General features: G+C 36.1%; 1 protein-coding gene across 3 annotated transcripts in view; it reads left to right on the top strand.

The window, feature by feature from the left end:
* Positions 1–1923: 1923 nt before the first annotated feature.
* The window catches only part of LOC135222948 (follistatin-related protein 1-like), a 44720-nt gene continuing 32201 nt past the window's right edge, over positions 1924–14442 (top strand). The window contains exons 1-2 of one of the 3 annotated variants that reach the window (XM_064261422.1): positions 1924–2162; positions 13410–13457. In XM_064261422.1, coding sequence (XP_064117492.1) covers positions 13410–13457 — 48 coding nt within the window. In that variant the 5' untranslated portion in view covers positions 1924–2162. Of the gene's footprint in view, positions 2163–2199; positions 2245–13409; positions 13458–14442 lie in introns of those variants that run through there. The other 2 variants (XM_064261414.1, XM_064261403.1) reach the window with 2 other exon arrangements.

Raw genomic sequence — 14442 nt, 5'->3', positions numbered from 1 at the left:
GTATAACCGCATAATTTATCAGTTTCTCCGATCAATGCTTGACATCCTTTGTTTAGAATTAGTAAACACCCTTCCATATCAGGGTTACAATGACTGCAGCTCCTTAACACGTTGTGGCATATGATGTCCTTGTTCTGCCAAAAACAATAATTTGCTTTTACGTTATGACGAGAGAGAGAGAGAGAGAGAGAGAGGGGGGGGGGGGTTGTGGAAATCAACATAATTGCCTTTTGGAAAGGAAGCCCAAATTTGATAATAACAATATTTTATAGTATTTTAACCAATATAGTTGTTTATATATTTTATAAATGATATATACATATATGTATTTTAATAATAGTTGTTTTTAAATTATATATATATATATATATATTTATATACATATATATATATATATATATTATATATATATATATATATATATAATATATATATATATATATATATAGCCAAGAATAGATCTAAACAGATTATTTTTGTTGACACAATATATTGTTTTAATCAAAACTATTCAAGAGTTTTTTCAACATCCAGATAAGAATATGTGTATCTTTAAGATAAACGGAAACATTAAGAGAATTCTTCAGTTACATCTGAGGATAACTTCAGATCTAATGGTGGAAAGTGAAATCTGTTTTAAAATCTGATCAACATCATAAGTTATAAGTTAAATCAATGCATCCTCAGTCTTTCTCAATGTAGTTTACTATCAAATTATCAATCAAGGTTATAATTCAGTGTTTTAAATCTGTGAGTATTCTGATTTCCAAAGATCATCTGTAATGCAGGTATAACAAAGATTCTGGCATATGTGGGGAAATTGTTGTTGACGTTTGGAATGAAAGTGTTTTAAATTGAAAGTTATTTCCTTTTGTGTGTGTGTGTGGATATTTGAGAGAATGCTTAATATTAACTTCAAAACTTATAATACACCAAAGCGAATGAAAAATTTCTTTAGATTTTTGTGAATTTAATATTTTTGAATGTGTTAAGAATATGTGTCGTTATAGAATAAGGTATACAACGTCCATCAGGTTCACTTTATCTTATTTCAACTAAAATATACACTCTCAGTGAGCCATTCCTACAGATTCTTGAAAACAAAATCCTTCTAGGAGAAAGTTCTTCAACTTGAGGGGGGAATCCCTCCTTAAAATGGTTAATTTTGTGAATTTAACATTCTAAAGATTTTTGCTACAAGGTCACAAATGGCTGAAAAGGAAACTTCAATAGCTTGAGATAAGGGTTATATACTTAGCAAGAGCCTGTGCTAGCAAGAGACCTGTTTAACTTAATAACAGGAGAAAACGATTTAGCATCTGTCATGGAACTTCTACAGCACTGACTTCCATCCGTTTGCAGAATCCTCAAGCGTTTATCATAAACATCCTTGAAACGCTCAGTAAGCAATCTGAAGGTCCAAGGTTTCTTTAATACAAGGCCTGAACATTATTTTGTTCTGACTGCTTCACGAATCATCTCTCTTCCCGTTTATTGTAAGAATTAATTGCGACTCATTAACGCAAAAACATTGATCGACAAACCTTCTATGAAATTCTTGATTATTGGAGCGGCTGTGCTTTTTCAAAGCTACCAAGATCTATGGGAGAGTAGTGATAGGAATGGAAGATGAAGACAAGGGTGCGACCGGTTCTGGCGTTTAACCCCTTTTCTTATAATTTCTTAGAAGAGATACCTGGAGTCCTGGACGGTTACGGGAGAGGAACAATCTGGTGACTTGAAATGAAGTACTGCAGAGAAACCTAAGACGTTTGATACGCAGCATAAATCATCTTTTAGAAATACTATACCTTGTTCGTACGTATGCTTGTCTGTGAGAGAGAGAGAGAGAGAGAGAGAGAGAGAGAGACCTACCTTTACCACTTCCTTACCTTGGCCTGTCCAGCAGGTAACCCCCACCATCCTACCGAACCCGTCGCTTAGTCACTGATGATCTCTTGGAGTCTCTGTCTGGGAGGTTACCTGGGTCCCTAACGGTTGGGTATTGGGGGGAGTTTGGTTCAGTAACTTCAGTAGTTCAGTTTGCCACGGAACACCATCCGGGAAGGATACTGCAGACCATCCACACGGTTAGTGCTAGGCATTTTCCCGTCCAGTTTGCTGGAAATATTTGTGCGCACAGAGGTATTTCGGCCAGAATAGTAAGTAGATCGAAACAGAAGTGATAGCAGACACAATTTAGAAATCAGCATCATGGCGGATTGTTTTCATGGCCGCGTCCAGGTAACGTGATCTTTCTCTCCCTTTGACTCTTTTGAGATGGACATCCCTTCTCGGAGTGACCCTTGACCTACTAAGGAACTTTAGAATAATTTCTTTTTCGTAAGTCTATTTCTATGCATCAAGAGCAATAATCTCAAGTGAGGGCTGACTGAGAGATGTTGGATGTAACGACTTTGCTCATTCATGTCACCTATTTGTGTCGGTTATTTCTGCGTAAATTACAAATATGAGACGAATACGATATCAGTTTATTTAGAAATTTCTGTAGAATTTAAGAAATGCACTCATAATAATCTGTAATACAAGTTTGCATGTTTTGGAAAGTATAGGAATATTTTTGTAAACGACCTGATACTACTCGAGACGTATTTGACCTTGTTATAATGATTGTCACAATACTTTCTCTCTCTCTCTCTCTCTCTCTCTCTCTCTCTCTCTCTCTCTCTCTCTCTCTCTATTCTGTCTGTGTGTGTGAGGTGACGTTTTCTCTAAATAACAGAGATTGTGCACAATTCCACGACAAATACCGTAGCCTCTGTTAAATAACATTATATATATATATATATATATATATATATATATATATATATATTTGTATATATATAATGTTTGTGTGTGTCCGAATAATTCGATACATCCTTTGTAACTCTTATTATGCTAATCAGAGCTAATTGCCTTTGCTAACTCTCTGAGTATGGCGACATTTTCCTATTTGTTTTTAGGGCTTAAATTCTAATAATTATTTTATAGTGTCAGTTGGGCCACAACCAACACTGAAACAGTTTAGTAAAGAAGACAAAATATATTTGCCTCTCTCTCTCTCTCTCTCTCTCTCTCTCTCTATCTCTTCTCTCTCTCTCTCTCTCGGAAAAGGACGCGAGATTCGCTAATTAAACCACAGTGGGATGTAACCTCTCATGTATCAAACAAAAAGGTACAATCCCAGTATATTTTTGCTCTCTCTCTCTCTCTCTCTCTCTCTCTCTCTCTCTCTCTCACACACACACACACACACACACCCACACAGATATATATATATATATATTATATATATATATATATATATATATATATGTATATATATATTATAATGTGTGTGTGAGGAGAGAGAGAGAGAAAGAGACAGAAGGAATTTCAGCATGTCCTTTATGAAAGAACCATTTGCCGTACAGAAAGTAAGAAAGACTTTAATAAGTAAATGTATCTCAGTACAAGAGATGCACGTGGAGCGATGCCATCTGAGGGTAAATAAATACTGAAGTTGTAACGAGAGCAATCGAATAACTGAGGAATAGAAAGAACCCAATAGCTGATGGGATTACAAAGATGATATTGTAACTGAATATGCGAAGGGTACATGTTGTTCGTTTGGGTGAGGGAAGAGTTCCAAAGATATTAAAAAAAGAAATAAAATTTAGTATTTTTCTGAGGTACGTAACGAGACTTAGATTAATATAGGAAGAAAGGTGACAGAGGGCTTGATACAGTAAGTGTTTTTGTGAGGACTGCAAAGCCGGATTTTGAAATATGTTGACATCAGGGAGAATGATTTTATTTAGAAGTGAATCTGAGACAAGGACGTTTTATAATTTTATGGATGGAGTGAAGAGAGAGGTCCACGAAGGACAGTTGGAGCAAATTTGTGGTTGAACAAAAGGTGTCACAAATAGGATGTAGATAAGCCAGTGTTTGCAGATGGTAAGCGGTAGCTGGTGATAGTGAAGAGAATCAGTAGAAGCTGGTGAAAGTCTGCAGGCATTTTAAAAGGAAAAGCTGAAATTGTTTGTTACTAAGAAGCAGTTTATGATGGTAAGCGGAAGGCAGGAACATGGAGTAACGTATATTTTGCAAGTATTGGTGACAAATGGACGTGTTTGCTTTGTATACCATTGAGAGTAAATACGAATTTTAACAGGATGAAAGAAAGTAAAGTAGCAGGAAGACTACCAAAGAGAATCTCTGGAATCAAAAGTTAGAATACAACAAGGATTGTTGAGGTATTATTCCATCATGGAAATGAAGCATAGACGCTGAATGTGAATGAAAAAAAAAATATGGAAGGAATCTGAGATGAAAAATTCGTAAGTTACATACAGCGTAAGAGGGGTTACAATAATGAAAACACAAATGTACGGCAAAATGGTAAATATGTTAGTACAGATGAAAATATACATCAAAGCGTTCAGAGATGGCTCTGTCATAGGAAGGGAATCAGGGCAGGGAGGAGTGGTGAAAGGACAGCATGGAGAGTGCTGGTTATATTATGTGAAAGAGGAACTAGAATGGAATGGACCTAATATCCATCCACAAAGTGCGAAGGTGATGAAAGAGAGAGGCGAGTGGCTCTGTGCGCATAGGAAGGTTCGATGTGCTCCTGATGGACATTCTACATAAATAGTAACTGAGAGTACATGAATTACTTCTTGATTCAGCGGCTAAAGACTAAATATGCCACTAATTGCCGGTATTTCACTGGATTCACCCTTATTAAGAGACAATTGAAGTGAAGCAAAAATATAATGGCAACGGGAACCGAAAGCCATCCTCAAATAAGAGAATGGGAATTCTACTTGACTCTCTCGCCATAGCAGTTTTTAATAAGACACACACACACACTATATTTAATATATATATATATATATATATCTATAATACAATATAAATATCTATATATATGTGTGTGTGTGTGTGTGTGTGTGTGTGTGTGATGTGTGTGTGTGTGTGTGTGTGTGTATGTGTTGGCTTCTATACATAATCACACAAACGGAAACGAGGTCGAACTCCAGTTTTCGTTTAGTTCATAGAACCCCAATGACCATTAACGTGAGCATATGCTTGGTGGGCGTATCTAATTTGGCGGAAGTTGAAGCCACTTCTTGCGCCGCTCCTTCACTTTACTCTATTGGAGTTGACAACCTTAATGATGATGTGGTTGTGGGGCACTTTTTTATGCCCAGAAAACAAGAATAGCTTACAAATCGCGCAAACAACCGCAATGCATTAGCCTCACGCTTATGTAATACAAACAAACACACACACAAATTATATATATATATATATATATTTATATATATATATATATATATATATATATATATATATGTGTGTGTGTGTGTGTGTATGTAAATATATATATCATATGTGTGCGTACGCGCGAATATGTGAGTGTGTTTGTTGATGTATGCGGTCATTCATACATGCTAATATATGTCCATTTTAGATACATTTAAGCTTCGAAACCCAGCATAATTTGAAACCTTTGCTAGCTGAAATGAGATCGTAAGTTCCAGCAAGAACCTTTCATGAGGCGCCGATAAACATTGTATATTGCAATACAATTCATAAGCTAGACTTTTTTTTTAATGTAACATTCAAAGGAACATTTAAGTAGAGTAAGAATAAAACCAGAAATATGTAGTGTTCTGTTATCATCAAAATAAGAGAGAGAGAGAGAGAGAGAGAGAGAGAGAGAGAGAGAGAGAGAGAGAGAGAGAGAATTCCGGGTATCATCTTCCTTCAGGAAAGAAACCCGAAGAATTAATATTCAGTGCAGAATTCCTGGCAGCCTTTAAGACAGACAAATAAACATGCAAGCCAACATAACCGTAATACATAACGGGTTATTTGGCATAACAAGAATATAAGTAAGCTGCGGGAAGTCTCTTATGCTATTCCTGGTCGAATGCTGGCTGCATTTTTCATAAAACACTATCACCTTCAATAAGCTGGGCGTACAAATAACACACGCACGCTCTCTCTCTCTCTCTCAGTCTTCTCTCCTCGTCTCTCTACTCTCTCCTCTCTCCTCCTCTCTCTCTCTCACACACACACACAAAACCTAGGATCAGAGTGAATGATTTCAAAAGGCTGAGTTATTTTGTGATGGTCATCGTACAGAAGTTCTGTTTTAGGTGAAAATATAAAAAAAAGATCTCATAAAGTGAGTGTTCACCAGTACCATTTGTTCTGCTTTCTTACCTATGCATATGATCAAATAGCATAGTCACTAAAATATTTTTATAATAGGAAACTGAATAACATTTATAAAATTTTCGTCATAGTCACTTTTGAAGGTGCACATTGCACGCATATAGACTGCATACCCCGGTCCAAACATACAATGAATAACAACATATTCATGACCATTCATGAAAATGCCTATGAGATGCACATTAAATCAAAGCGTTATGTGTGTTTTCTTATCTAAATGTACATAAATAAACATTCAACGGACCTGTACTCTTATCTTGAGATTCGCTTTAAACAGCACGACTCGATATTTCAGTCTGAATAGTTTTTTCAACAACCTCAGAACGACTGTGGCTTCCGGAATTAAAATGAACCGAGCCATCGCTTTAACAGAACTGATCAAATGGGATTCAAAAGAAGCAACCGGGGTTATACTTTTACATTAAATCCATAAGGAACATTTGGTACATGAGAGAGCAAACCTCCCGAGATGGTTTATGGAATGCTCTAGACTAAACATTACGTGTGAGAGGTGAACATATATTCACTGTAATTGTGAATTAAAGAGGGAGACATCCAAACACACACACACACACACACACACAGAGAGAGAGAGAGAGAGAAGTAGTAGAAATAGCACAATTCTTTCATGGGAAAGGGAGAGAAAGTGAATAATTCTTTCAGGAAAGAAAGACATGGGAAATGAGACTGCTGAATAACTTTCAGGAGAGAGGAGAGAGAGAGAGAGAGAGAGAGAGAGAGAGAGCAAAATAACATTCCCAGGCACCACATAACGAGCCCCAACCGGCGTTGACGGACATGACAACGGCCGGTCACTTGGCGTTTCCAATGAGCATGAGAAATAGCCTCTCTATTAAAGTGGAAGTCCTGATTGATCATCAGCCGGACAGCGGAGTCGGCTCTTTTCCGTCGACTAACTCGATCGACAGCATTTCCAAATTATTTTTCTGTTTCATGAACTATAATTCATATGGAGTCACTATAGGAATATGTCTGCTTATCTTTGGCAGTATAAGGCTAAATCTCTCTGTATTCATTATTATTATTATTATTATTATTATTATTATTATTATTATTATTATTATTATTATTATTATTATTATTATTATTATTATTATTATTATTATTATTATTATTATTATTATTATTATTATTATTATTATTAACATTTAAAGATGAACCACTGTCTTGAAATTCAAGCTTCCAAAGAATATGGTGTTCATTCGAAAGAAGTAAGAGAAGGTAATTGGAAATATAGAAAGAGGTCAGGTATCATAAAAACAGATAAATTAACAAATTAATACTCTCCTCTTTTCATAAACTATATGAAAATTTTTCCTTATTAATGGTGGTATAAGGATAAATCTCCATGTATTCATTAACACAGCTACGCATTTTCTACTAAAATACCCTTTTTGTAAACTATAATTACTATTGAGTCACCAAAGCAATGTTTCTGCTTATTACTGGTAGTATAATGTTAAATCTCTGTATTCATCAACTCAGTTATGTATTATCTGCTTCAATCTGTTGCTAAAACCCTCTATATGTTAAGTAAGCGTAAGAGAAAACGCAAATTGCTACATGAATATCCTAACCAAACATACATGTACTGAATAGTCAAGAATATATTATGAGAGCCACAGAAACAAACAAAGGATTTGACGAACTCTAATAACTTTGTAGTGAGTGTGGCTAATGTTCATGTACGTGAATTTGCTCGTTCATCAAAAGACAATACAAGAATTGGAAAAGACTGCGAATATTGTTGTTCAAATAAAGCGGAACGAACGTTGCAGCTTCATCACTCAAACATATCTCCGATTCCAACGCTCATGCTACTACTCACCACTAAGTAAATACAAAAATGGACATTCATAAGCTCATGTATCAGTAATATATATATATATATAATATATATATATATATATATATATATGCATTAAAAAATCACAGTAGATGCACGTGACTTCATAAATAAGCGAATACCACAGGAAAATGATAGTCAGAAATCCAAGCGCTTTCGTCTTTACTAAGATATTGTGTGTGTGTGTGTGTGTGTGTGTGTGTGTGTGTGTGCGTGCGTGTGTGTGTGTTTTCTTATTTTAGGGTGGCTCCTCAGCAAACTAAGCAACAGTCACTAATGCTACTACTACAATCCTTTGACTGATAAACGCATCTACAACAGCTGCTACCTGCGCACTTCACTAACATAAAGACTTGGCTGCACAATTCCTTCTTGAATCCAGACTTTTGCTATTAAAGAAGAGCCTTTCTCTCTTAATCTTTTGTTTAGAGTCTGCTATTTTATTTGCTTCACATATAAAAAAATGTGTTTTTCTTAGCCAACCATCATCCTTTACATGTCATAGACTTATATGGACCAACCACTTCCATTCTTCCACCATCTGTACTAAAATCTATTGCTTTCACCAGCCTCGCCAACTAATCATCATAATCACCAACTAACATTGTATCCTCTGTAAACATCAAATATTTCACAGTGTTTGCCATCCCTTTGTTCCTGACTTCTCGCATCACTCCTACAAAGGTATAAGGCAGCTGCTAGCTGTAAAGACAGAATTCACTATTTTGAGAATAATTTGTACAAAAACAAGAGACTTTTCTATCTGCATATCCTTACAAAAGCTTCACTTTCAATGTCATCATTTAAAACCTCTCTCACTCCTTCATAAGAAATATCAATTTTATCATCTCTTCTTTTAAGTCCATATACGTTAAATGAGGCATTTTTCCATTGCTCTCAAACTTCTCCCACAAGTCACTTCAAGACACCGACTCTTCCTTAACAAAAGCTGCAAATCCTTCTATTATCCTCCTTACTCTCAATTAAAATCATCCATACACCTTCCCAAGTAAATTCATTCATATCATGGCCTTTTTAACTTGTATTCAGATTTCTTTTTCTTTGCCCTTACAAAAAGGGCAACTTCTCTTACGTCTTCTCTTATCCAGATAGACCTTAAAAATCCTAGTTAGCCACTCAGCTACACTATCACCATTATGCAGCAACATCTCATTTGCAATTCCATCAAATCCTGGTGCCTTTCAATCTCGTTGCCTTTTAACTGACGTTCTTACATCCTCAACATTCGCTTTGATATGTACTTTGAAATTTATAATAAGTTCATCCATTTTGCATCATTCATATTTGCCTCTTTTCTGACCTCTGGGAACAATTCTTCAAAGTATCAGTCCAGCGACACATAACACAACAGAATATCTCCATTTGCGCCATTTATACGCAGAGTTACTTATCTGTCTTTGTTTTTTATATACTACCCACAATATATGATGTATTTCCCCCGTAATGTGGTAACTCATACACAACATTAATTCTCATCTTATCTCTCATGGTCTTTCACTTTGTGATTAACCAGTTTGTTCATAGTCTGAATCGCCAAGTACTGTGTTTTTATATATGAAAATAAGACGCAGAAAACTGAATTGACAACCTAAATACGGAGGTGATACCTTACGACTGGTTCCTGACTTCGCGTCAAGTAGGAAGACAATAACTGATGTAATAATACAGGGAACCACTACAATGACCTCAACTCACTCTCTCTCTCTCTCTCTCTCTCTCATATATATATATATATATATATATATATATATATATATATATATATATATTAAATAAGTCGGAGTTGGTTCATCTGATGATAATCGTTTAGTTACGGAGACGTGTCAGTGTTGTGTCACTGACTACTTTTGTTCTAAGCTCCGTTCATCCAGAGAAGAGTGGAGCATTGTTTCCAAACCGTTAGGTTTTTGCCTTTATTTTTCTTCTGCCATAGCATGAGTCTATGGAAATGAACAATACCGGAGGCAACGTCTACTTTCCACTGTCCTGTCGGTTTTTTTCTTCTGCGTTGACTGGAGAATACAACTGCAGACATGAAATTCCCATTGTGTGCCATGCTATGAAAGCAGTGGCCAGCGTCACTGAACGTTGAAGAGAAACCAAGTTGCTATTAAAAGACGTGGGTGCAGCGCTGAACTCTGTCATGGCGTTGCGTTCCAGACCCATCTACATATATGGACAGAAACCCGTGTCTATATATGGGCGTGACGTCAGTAAAACAGAATAGAGTTTGTATTGGAATCTAAAATTCTATCGTCGATTATACAGCCTTGCTTGGATAATAAGACAGGCCCAAATAACCAGGAGAAAAGTAAAGAGAGAAAATAGATGTCGTTTCAGGTAGAAAGGAATCGTTACTCTGAAAATTTAGGACTTCGGAAAGGAGCGTTGTTCTGCCATTCAGCGTGTTGTAGGGATTCCAGTTACCGGAGGGCAGCTTATCTGCATCTTAGACCGCAGCTATTTGTTCGCCTTAATATCTGTTTTGTGCCGTCGGTGGACTCGGTGAATGGAACAAGGCTCATATGGTCGTATAGCTGAATATTCCCTCCAGGTGTTGATGTGATGCCTGTCTCGTTCGGGATGCTCACTTTACCTACTAGATATTGCAAGTAGGTTTTTCTTCAGCCTTCTGACCACTTTTCTCTCTCTCTCTCTCTCTCTCTCTCTCTCTCTCTCTCTCTCTCTTCTCAGCCTACATGATGTTCGGAGCACCTTTAGACAATGTAGCAGGTCGACCTTGGTACAGTCCCTAAGGGAATGGGAGCTTATAAAAGGCCGCATAACGGAACACTTCTCTCTCTCTCTCTCTCTCTCTCTCTCTCTCTCTCTCTCTCTCTCTCTCTCTCTCCACGTGCGTGAGGCTTTGTGCGAGAAATTTTACACTTAACAGAGAAGCCGCAAGTTGCACTGGAGATTAACAATAATATTTGTTTTAATAATCTTATTTCTTTAGAATTTTCTCGAACGCACTTGACCTAACAATACATAACTTGGAAGCTTTTAAACCGTACAGATCCCAAAAGTGCCTATTTCGACATGAGTCCGCACATCTGCAGTCATTTCACTACAGATTGAATGGCATGGTGCGTCGATTGTCCATGATGGCAAAAACAACGACTAAATAATAAACTCACTCACGGACGGGTCACAGATATTCTGCATCATTGAGTCATAATGTGATTCATCTTCACAGGATTTCATCTATTTGGTTAAGATATTACTACATCGTTCTGTTCCTTTCCGAGAAGTTACGCCAGCCAAAAGTGATGTTCACAATAAAGGACGTGAAAATAACTTTAGTGACACTTAAAAACGACGATAATGTTCATCGCAATGATGATCTAGCACAAAAATTATGGTAATATCGAAGGAGAAATATTCCTCATCCCGTGATAACACGATGAGACGGTAAATTGACTGATAAGAAAACTAATTATCTTGAGCTTTGCTTAGGATATTAAGTCTATTGCAATTAATCGCTATCATCATAGAGATTCTATGAATAATTAACATTGATCGTTTATGAACAAAAGAATGACCTTTTACTCTGATCATGAATGTTTAGTTGAAATACAAGTTACGTTTGACAAGATTTGCATATTGTCAGGCTTCAAAATGGCAAACATTTGGTAGTATTGGTCTAATGGAAAAGACGCTTAGGCTATAAATATCTACTACACACTAAGAAAACTATGGATCATTACGAGGGAAGCGAAGTCTTACTGGAAACGGGCTCATTTCTGGCGACCCGGCCCGGCCCTACCGCTATTCAAATGCAAATATCTCTAAAAGCATTGAAGATGAAAAAAATTTTTTCGGAAGATAGAACGTTATATCTTTAGATTTCATCCCATATAAGATTTATTTTCAAAATATCATAAATTCACATTTAAATGACGTTTTAACTATTCCATTACAATTATCGCCACGGCCCCGCCCAACGCTATTCAAATGCTAATATCTCCAAAAGTATGAAGATAAAGACAAATTCTTTCAGCAGATAAAGCCTTACATCTTTAAATTTCATCCCATATAAGGTTTATTTCTATCAAAATTCCCATTTAAATGATTTTTTTATTAGAACGTCGCAAGTTATCGCTTTTATGGCGCTCTAATGGTTATCTATTTTTCAAATAAATTATCATCCTAAATTGGCGCAATTCCACGATGAGAAACCTAAGGTTCAGAGAGCAAGGCTACACGGAGGAGTCATCCTGAGTCACCTTTGATGTGAAAGTTTCTTTCATCGCTGAGCTGTTTCTTTGTGTTCTAATGATGGGAAGCACTTCCAGGCAAACAATATGGGATAAACCTTCCCTGTCGTTTTGGCTTAGAAGAGTCTTATACTAAAATGTTCAAGTAGCAATCATCTAAAGATTTTGGTTCAGAATAAAACAGCCGAGATGCTGCATTGATTAGTCACCCTAAGACTTTAAAGTATGCTATCTTTAGTGAGGAGAAGCCGTATTTTCTATAATTCCTCGTTTCACCTGAAAATGACAAAGAGATATAAATCGGCCACTCGTAATATGCTTACACTGACCTTGGAGGATATATCTGAAGCATAGTAATGTCCACATACTCATATAGCTCTAAAAACCCTGGTGTCGAGAAGCCATTGGCATTTTTTTTTTATATTAAAGCCTTCCTCATTATGCCATATAAAACAAAGAGAAGCTTTCACGCGTGTCTTAACTTCAAAAGCTTTACAGAAGGAAAATCTTACAACAGATTTCTGCTTCACTACAAGGATGGGATTTCCCTAATTTTTTTGTGAACGTAGGCGACGAGGTACCTTTCCTAATAAAGTTGAGCCTAATAAGGAAAGTTCTGAGGTCTTATTAGATTCAGTTGATATACAACGCCATTTATGGCCTAAGTTCCTCCTCTCATGCAAGAGCCCTGATATCAATATAGACAGACACAAGCTATCCGGTCTTGAAAATGAGAGAAATAACTGGCTCAAGTCGAGACGTCTTTATCCTGATTTAAAGATTTGTGATTATTAGCTGAATAAATAATTGTGCGCGTTTATATATATATGTAATGATATTATTTATATAATATAAATTATATATTATATATATTTATTAGATATATATATCTATATATATATATATATATATAGATATATAGAATATTATATACATATACACAAAAATCCATGATAAATAGCTCATAAATGCATTCACAAAATATATTATATTACAACTACTACAAAAGCTTATTACTACAGCTTTGCCAGAATCCTTTGTGACAATAATGTTTTTTCTTTTTTTATCAGATGAGGTCAATAATCGTGTGTCTGGCAGCTGTGTCTGCTGTTGCAGCGGTGAGTACGACAACTGTTTTTCATCTCTTTTTGTGCAAACCCACCTAGGGCTTAGATACCGTTACACAGAAGTGGGTAACTATGCTGGTGAAGTAGGAGTAATGTGTGTGCATACACATTTGTATACACACATATACATATATTATATATACATATGTATATATATATATATATATATATAGATATATATATATATATATATATATATATTATACGTACGTGTGTGAATTCACTCACAATGGATAACGAAAAATTACACTATAGACCAAATTTCAGTTCTTAACTTCTTATTCTCTTTCATCCACTTCACGTTATTATTTTGTTCTTCATATAATCGTAGTCTCTCTCTCTCTCTCTCTCGCTCTCTCTCCGCTCCTCTCTCTCTCTCTCTCTCTTGATATATATATAGATATATATATTTAGAGAGATATAGATTACATATATATATAGATATATATATATAATATATTATATGATATATATTATTAACACACGTCCACAGCAATATTTCCTTTAGATGTTTATCTGATTAACCATTCTTCGTGAATCTGAAATTTCATACGTAGGAACGTTGCCAGTTAACTTTTATTTATTCCTCGTGACTTCGAATGAGGGCTCCAATATTCCGTTCCGACTTGATTCCAGCCAACAGGCTACACAGCCCAAGAGAATTTATCAGCCAACCATTGCCACTTAACAGGCTGGCGCGGTCCTTCCTCCTTCAGGCCCCATTTCCTGAATTTAAATCCGGTTGCCAACAAAAGCTCCTGTGATTCAATATCCGGAGAATTGTCCTTTAGGCACGTTCGCTGTTAAGAGGGTCATATCTCAGGTTATTTGCGAACCCCATTACCTGGTTTCGACCGACCAGTACCTTCACCTTACTAGTGGCAACTTTACGCGAAATTTTAAACGGGTTGTTCATTGCTATAAAAACGCTTAAACGCCGAGGCTTCTTTCTGGAGAACGGTGCCTCATTGGTCGT

Source organism: Macrobrachium nipponense, chromosome 20, assembly GCF_015104395.2.
Source record: "Macrobrachium nipponense isolate FS-2020 chromosome 20, ASM1510439v2, whole genome shotgun sequence".
NCBI lineage: Eukaryota > Metazoa > Arthropoda > Malacostraca > Decapoda > Palaemonidae > Macrobrachium > Macrobrachium nipponense.
The sequence above is the reverse complement of the archived record's forward strand: the minus strand, read 5'-3'. Positions and strand labels throughout refer to the sequence as shown.